The 7,981-nt window shown below is 39.0% G+C and overlaps 1 protein-coding gene across 1 annotated transcript; it reads left to right on the top strand.

Annotated features, from left to right (window-relative positions):
- Positions 1 to 973: 973 nt before the first annotated feature.
- On the top strand, positions 974 to 2,645 carry LOC147610075 (light-harvesting complex-like protein 3 isotype 1, chloroplastic). The gene is made up of 3 exons (XM_086787159.1): positions 974 to 1,521; positions 1,849 to 1,986; positions 2,075 to 2,645. The coding sequence occupies exons 1-3, from the start codon at positions 1,053 to 1,055 to the stop codon at positions 2,326 to 2,328; spliced, it is 861 nt and encodes a 286-aa protein (XP_086643285.1). The 5' UTR covers positions 974 to 1,052; the 3' UTR covers positions 2,329 to 2,645.
- The last annotated feature ends 5,336 nt before the right edge of the window (positions 2,646 to 7,981 follow it).

Below are 7,981 nucleotides of genomic sequence, written 5' to 3'. Positions count from 1 at the left end.
ACTCACATGTTTGACCCTCCTCTTGCATCATTGGATATTGAGGTGGCTAAGTGCCTTAATACAAAGGTATTAAACACCTAGCTGATTGTTGGGACATGAATGATGCTGGATGGAAAGAGTTAAATGCGTTATCCCTGGAGTTTCAATTAACCAGAAAAGAGAGAGACTTGATGATGTAGGTGTTGGAGCTGCTGTGCAGAGTGAGCTATGCTCCACAACCACAGATATTTCAGTCTGGATCAAGGATTGGGCATGGTCTAATGTGTAGTGTAAATAAAATCTGGTCTGTGGAGTTGGATGTGCTGATTCAAAACTTACAGAGGAATATCTCATAATGATGCCCCCTTTATATTGGCTGAGCTTCTTGCGTACTTGGGGTTACTCGTCGCTAATGCAGACTTGCTAGCTGCATGTTAGATGCTGGATTGAGAAGAAAATGCCCCCCAGATTTGGGTCCAAGACACATAGATGGTACCGTAAGGAAAAACAAGTGGATCACACATTTCTGGCTTTTATTGAGAACCCGGTTGGCACAAGACCTACTGTTAAGGTGTGGTCAAAACACGGAGGACTGCTGGAGAATCAGTCTCCTCGGGGCTGCACTACTGAGGCTATGATGGAGGCTTGTTTACTGTTGGGATATCAGATTTCTTGGGATCAATCCAGTTTTTTATGTGAAGATGATAGATGGGATTTTCTTTGTAAAATTCCAAACGAGATCGAAAAGGAGTAGAGTAGTATGGATGTGGGGCATTAGAGGTTATGAGAAAGTAAGGTAAGGGCGTGATATCTGTTGTTGGTCTGAGTATATATACTTTATTGTTGTGGTAGGGCAAAATCCACATTCCACTTGGTGAAGCTAGAGGCTTATCCAAGAAGGAGAAATGGTAAATGGATAACGAAAAAAACCAATATTTTCACCCTCCAGCAACGTCCAGGAGGAGAGGAGGTCAGGCTATGGCTCCTTCGACTGCATTGGCCATCAGAACGACATCCATTTCCTCCACCTTCTCCCTCCCTATCTCTCAGGAGCATCAGACGCAAAGCCTTCTATGGCGCCCCTTCTCTCTCCTCCCTCCCTATCTTTCAGCAGCATCAGACGCAAAGCCTTCTATGGCGCTCCTTCTCTCTCCCTCTGTACAGCGCCATCTCGCAGAACCCCTAACTTTCTTCTCTCATTGCGGGCACAGGTTGAAGTTTCCTCCGCCAATTCTTCTGCAGCAGGGCCCTCTGCAGACTCTGTAGTAGCCCAAGTGGCGGTGCTGGAGGAGGAGCCTGACACGCCGGGCGTCGCTTCGAAGTCCAGCAGCAGCAGGAGGCCTTCTCCCCTTGAGCGTGGGGGTACACTCTCCGGCGGTCAGGCCGCCGGTAAGGATCCGGGCCTGGCGGCACTTGGCAAATCGGTGGCCAAATTAGCCCTTTCCGGCCCCTTTGAGGATGCGCGATGGAAGAACGGCACATGGGATTTCCTGCAGTTCACCCGTGACGGCAAGGTCGACTGGGATGCCGTCATTGATGCCGGTAGGTGCGCATTACGTTGCCCCATGCAACAGACCTAGGTTGTCCTGCCGATGCTAGGGTTTCATGATGATCTTAGGGTTGCTTCTGGATTTAGGGTTTCCTGCTCTTTGCTGTTTATAGGGGTTATCCTGTTCATTTGAGGTACTACTGTTGATTTTAGCCTCAATTCTATGACCTTTCTAGCTTGTTTCTGATCTGCATGCGCCTGCTCTGTCTTGCAACATTAAAGAAAAACAGGATTGTGCTGTATTTTATCGTCTGCTAATGCAGTCATTAGAATTATATAAATTGAAGCTGATATGCCTCTGGCATGCTCGTCTGATGCAGAGGTCCTCAGAAGGAAATGGCTCGAGGAGAACCCTGAGTCATCTAAGAACAACGATCCGGTGGTTTTTGAGACTTCAACCATTCCATGGTGGGCTTGGGTGAAGAGATTTCACTTGCCAGAAGCAGAGCTACTGAATGGTATGATGGGTGATCATTTTGATATGTATGCTCTCATGTATTGCATTGTCAATCTACGCTGAGTTTTCTTTCGTGAACCTTCCTGCAGGGCGAGCTGCGATGGTAGGTTTTTTTATGGGGTATGTGGTGGATAGTCTGACAGGAGCCGGACTTGTGGATCAGACAAGCAACTTTTTTGGCAAGCTTTTCTTGCTGGTGTCAGTGCTGGGGGTTTTATTCATCCGAAAGAACGAGGATGTTGAAAACCTGAAGCAGCTGGTTCAGGAGTGGAACTTCTATGACAAGCAATGGCAAGCAACTTGGCAGGAGGAGCAGGCACCCAGTTCAAGGAGAGAAGACTAGAGCCTGATGCTTTGCTTGTGTTCTTGTGCAATGCAGGGATGTGAGATCTCACCACTGCCTTCACGTTGGATCTCCGATGCATGCTGGAGGGCTTGTCTCTGATGGGAGCATTTTATTGAGGATTGAGTGGGAAATAGATGTCTTAATGAATACTTGAAGGATGGGAGGGGGTAATGTTGGATTCAAGATTTTGTAGACTTTTTGCTATCTTTTGGTCCTTCTAAGTTTTTCTTTGAGATGTTTGTGGAGAGCAATGTTTCCCCACATTTCCCCACAGGAGGAGTGTAGAATAGTAAGTACTTATTTACCTTCTCAAAGGTGAACAAGAGAAAAGTTTTCCTGTAAGCAGCCTGCCTTTGTTGGGTGTGTGTGTGTGTGTGAGAGAGAGAGAGAGAGAGAAGCTAGTAAAGTATGTTTTCAAACATAAAATTGCTTTTATTTAGCCTCAATGGAAAAAAGGAAAATTTACAAAGTATATTTTCTTTTAGCTTTATATGTAGCTAAAAGACAGAAGGTTAATGTTTTTTTGGGGGTTGAAATATTCAATAATGGGCTTGCTTTTGTCCTTGCCTATATTGCTAACATTCTGCTTGCTCTCTAACCTTGCCTTTTTCCTTGCATTTTGAATATTTTTAAGGTCATGTGTGGTTCCTAGGAACACATGGTAATGAAGGGGATGTGACTTAAAGTAGGGATCACTCATTGAGGACTGCTATGTGCCCGAACGTGCGCATGTGCGCATGTATGTATGTATGAATATGAGAGAGAGAGAGAGAGAGAGAGAACATGGATATTCTATATTAATGGTTGGTCATCCTACTTAGGCCTTGTGGAGTGTAACCAGGCTAATTTGCAGTTTTTTGACAGGATGCTTGTGTTTTTTTATAGTGCAAAATAATTGCAAGATGTCTCATCACTGCTTCATTTGGATGTCTTTATTAAGTTGTTGATATAACAAACATTTTTTTTAAAATGGATACTTTTGTCATCATAACCAAGGACCCAAGGCAGTCCTAAACACAGCATGTGAAATGAACAAGCTACATCTAGCTTGGAAAATTCTTCTCTAAATCCAATAGTAGTTCAAGCTTCATTTATCTTGCCATTTCATAAATGGTAAATGCAAGTAGTCCTTCACACTTAGAAAAAAATTATAGTTAAAAAATTTATGCACCAAATACAATTTTGGTTACAATGGTACTGCCTAATAGGGCCAGCAAATCCCCAAAGTATAGCCTTTCATCCATCTAATAGCTACATCATGGTATAAATGTCTTCTTTCACACCTTTTAATGTGAAAATATAAAGACCAAAATACACTTTGATCTTAATAAGCCCACCTTACCTTATCCTTAAATCTCTCTATCACCATTAGAAATTACACTAAAGGGTAATAGTAAACATGAAAAATTATTTTTGAGAATTTCAAAATCCCAATGTCCTTGTTGACTTAAGACCATTGGCTCTAAAAAATTCATACATAACAAATTCCTTCCAATGAGGACCAAAATGTTGTGATTTTTTTATATAAAAAACTTGGTGATTCAAAATAACTTTAAGCTATTTTTTTTCCAAAAAAATAATGGGAGAGTTTATACTGCAATACATGCCACTAGTGTAGGGAACATGATCTATCTATTAAGGTATTAGGATCCTTTGATACATACTAGTTGTGTATATAACCATACAATAGGAATTACTCACAACCTCTACTTCCTTGCGGACTTAAGACCATTGGCTCTAAAAAATGCATACATAACAAATTCCTTCCAATGAGGACCAAAAGGTTGTGTTTTTTTTATATATAAAACTTGGTGATTCAAAATAACTTTAAGCTATTTTTTTTTTCAAAAAAACAATGGGAGAGTTCATACTGCAATACATGCCACTAGTGTAGGAACATGATCTATCGATTAAGGTATTAGGATCCGTTGATACATACTAGTTGTGTATATAACCATACAATAGGAATTACTCACAACCTCTACTTCCATTAATGTGGGTGCTACCACTGAGCTAAACCTCCATAGCTTAAGCTATTCTTGGGTATTGTAGAGTTACCATGATTATAGATGGTCTTTTGTCCTTAGTTATCTTCTTCACCAGGAGTAGCCCATAAGAATTACCTAATTTATTGAAATTTTGATCTTTATTTTTCTTTTGAAATTAAGAATGAATTACCTACTTTATTAAACTTTTGATCTTTATTTTTCTTTTTGTAAATAAAAAGGAGATACCACTTACGAAAGGGCAATCTACAATCGGTTGAACTTCATTCAGACACTAGCATCAAGAGCTTGATGAAGTTTTTCAATGTTTGAGATCCTTGGGTGAGAGATCCCCCTCCCCCTCCACATCCTCCTCTCTCTCTCTCTCTCTCTCTCTCTCTCTCTCTCTCTCTTAAATATAAGTACATACCTTTTGCATAAAGACCCTTTCTTTGAAATATCATCTTGTAATTTTTTGTATTACCTTTCTTTTTCAGGTATTTGAGGTAGTTCATTAGATTTTCAAGAAAACTAATACACCACGTACTATTATCTCAAGTCAACATTCTTGTGAGGAGACTAACTAATAAAGGGGAATGCCATTAAGGAATGTCATTAACTAATTCTCTCCCTCTATAAAATAACTAAAATATTCCTTTCTTTTTAAACTAGGAATCTCAACTCAACTATTATCGTTAGACAATACGCCTCAATAGCCCTTATAGCCATTTTCAATGTGTACAAGTGATCCATGGGATTGCAATCTTGCAAAGAAACAAAAGCTAAGAGGCTAGAGTATATTATTAGGAAAATTGTCACCTAAAAAAATATGAGATTAGCTTGATAAATGGGTTGAGAGGCTAATAATTGAACATTGCCTCTTAACTTTTGTAGCCTTCCAACTCTTGTCTTCCTCAAGCTAAGAGCCTCATGTGATGAGTCACTAGAAATGCATGTACTCATGCTCTCCCCCAGAAGTGTTTTGGTGATTCTCTATCCCATTTAAAGGCCCATTATCACATCACCAAATGCCACACTAAGAAAACAATTTGGCCATAATCCATTTTCCTAGATTCCTATCACATGGGTATGGCTTCTCTCAAGACATCTATACTAGACTTGAAGGGGTTGCTTGGTTATTATGTTGCACCTTTCTAAAACTCTTTGGCTTCACATACTGTTATCATAACAAGACACTCCTCATCAATAGAGGGGGATGCACTATCTCTCATTTTCTACTTGTGATGTGATATAATGTGATGTGTCTCATCATGGACATTATTCCATTGGTTATAAATTATGCCCATGTGTCACACACTGAACCACATAAGAATGTGTGTGAGAAGTATAGCTTTTCATCCCAAGGAGCTATAATATACATTAACATGCCTTTACCTTCTAAAAATTATGTGTTATGAGTTATTTGAAATGTCAATGAACTATCTCTCATTTGTTACTTGTGATGTGATATATATGTATTATCATTTGCATGTGATGTGTCATATTATGGACATTTTTATTCCATTGATTTTGTATAATTCCACGTGTTACTCACCCACCCAAAAAGAAAGAACCATATAAGAGTGTGTGTGAGAAGTGCCACTTTTCCTCTCAAGGAGCTACAAAATCCATTAGCATGCCCTTCCCTTCTAAGAATTATGTGTCATGAGTTATTTATAATGTCAATGCACTATCTCTCATTTATTACTTGTGATGTGATATATATGTATGGTCATTTGCATTTGATGTGTCATATCATGGACATTTTTATTCCGTTGGCTATGTATAATGCCCATGTGCCACACACCCACACAAAAAAAAAGAACCACATAAGAGTGTGTGTGAGAAGTGCCACTTTTCCTCTTAAGAAGCTATGAAATCCATCAACATGCTCTTCTCTTCTAAGAATTGTGTCATGAGCTATACTTTATGTATTATTTTCATATGTATTTTGTCATGTGTTACGTGTTAAGTGTCATGACTCATGATTATTAAATGCTATGTACTATGCTCATGTGCTGTCACACATCCACACAACAAAAAATGAAGACCCAAAAAACAAGAGTGTCAGAGCAAGCGAGAGGTAGCTTCTTTCTCTCAAAGAGCTTTAAAATCCAAGAACACCCTTTCATGCGATGAGATTTTTGTATTTATGGTATTTTACCAAATTTCCTATTGAACAAATATAAGATGCGACGGCTTAACAAGCTAACTGCACCTTATCAATTTTGATAGTAAGACAAAGATCTAAAGATGATGTATTGATGAGAAGGTGCATAAGGGAAGATGAATTTGTAAAAGTATTAGAAGAAACACACTTTGAGATAGAAAGAGGTCATTTTGTTGGTGAGGTGCATTGTTTCTCAAAGAAGGTGATGTACTGAGAAGGTGCATAAGGGAAGATGAATTTGTAAAAGTCTTAGAAGAAACACACTTTGATATAAAAAGAGGACATTTTGTTGGTGAGGTGCTCAGAAATTTCTCGAAGCAGGATTATGGTGGCCAACATTGTTTGGTGATGCCATAGAATTTATAAAGGGTTGTGAGAAATGTCAAAGATTTATTGTAACGCTACAAAAAGATAGAATGCTTTAGTTGCAAAACCCTTTAAGAAATGGAGAATTAACTTCATAGGACATATTAGTGCTACTACACGAAAAACCCAAGCATGTTACATTATTATGGCTTAAGACTATTTCAATAAATGGGCAAAAACCAAGTCCTTTAGGAATGATGATGTTGTACCGCAACAAAATTCTTGTATGGGAAAGTTTTTTCTAGATTTAGTTGTCAATTAGTGTAAATGTGATCAATGACCACATTTCATCAACGAGGTAATTGAGTGTCTCTTGAAGGATTTTTTGATGGTTCACTGAAAATCTTCACCCTACCCACAAGCCAATTGTTGCAGGCTAAAAGAACTAACAAGACATTATGTGAGATTCTTTAAAAGGCTGTCAAGGCTAACAAAAAATGGGAACACAAGCTTATGGTGACACTTTGGGCCTATGGAACTTTTACAAAGTTGTTGATGGATACACACCGTTCTAGTTGGCATATGGAGTAGATGCTATGATACTTATGTAATACGTAGTACTAAAAAGCTTCAAGATTACAATCAGTGGAATGACTAACTGAAATATGCAATGACTAAAATGCTGATTGACATTGAAAAACTAGATGAAACCATATTTGGTACCATCACATGGGTTGACGTTTGAGAAGTTTTGTAGAAAAAAATTGGTTTGACAAAAACTGTTAAAGAGAAGGAACTTCAGGAAGGAGATCTAGTCCTTATGTTCGAGCTTGGGTTCAACAAGAAAACGAAGTTAAAAACTTGTGGTATGGGAACATTCAAAGTCACAAAAATCACTCCATAGGGCTGAGTGAGAATTGAAACCCTTGATGGGGTCGAAATGGAAGGATACATCAATGGGAACAAGCTGAAACAATTATATGTACCCCTAACCCAAGATATGCTAGCTCATGTACATAAGAAAAGGCTAGAAAAATAAGAAAAACTAACAATATAAAAATAAGCCAGAGACAAAGCTAAGCCTGTCGATTCTAGAAGTGGTGGCTTCTTCCCTTTGTCCCCTAGTTGGGCTTGGGATCGTGTTAGGACATTCAGTGGCATGATGTTTCCAGGTTGCACACTTATGGTC

This window comes from Cibotium barometz, chromosome 50, assembly GCF_041138505.1.
Source record: "Cibotium barometz isolate CiBa-2024 chromosome 50, ASM4113850v1, whole genome shotgun sequence".
Taxonomy (NCBI): Eukaryota; Viridiplantae; Streptophyta; class Polypodiopsida; order Cyatheales; family Cibotiaceae; genus Cibotium; species Cibotium barometz.
The sequence above is the reverse complement of the archived record's forward strand: the minus strand, read 5'-3'. Positions and strand labels throughout refer to the sequence as shown.

What these genes read in the sequence shown, in the direction of transcription:
- LOC147610075 (XM_086787159.1), top strand. Translation starts at nt 1,053, where the DNA reads ATGGCGCCCCTTCTCTCTCCTCCCTCCCTATCTTTCAGCAGCATCAGA. An exon ending in GGATGCCGTCATTGATGCCG is followed by an intron (nt 1,522 to 1,848) that starts GTAGGTGCGCAT and finishes CGTCTGATGCAG; the next exon opens with AGGTCCTCAGAAGGAAATGG. An exon ending in AGAAGCAGAGCTACTGAATG is followed by an intron (nt 1,987 to 2,074) that starts GTATGATGGGTG and finishes ACCTTCCTGCAG; the next exon opens with GGCGAGCTGCGATGGTAGGT.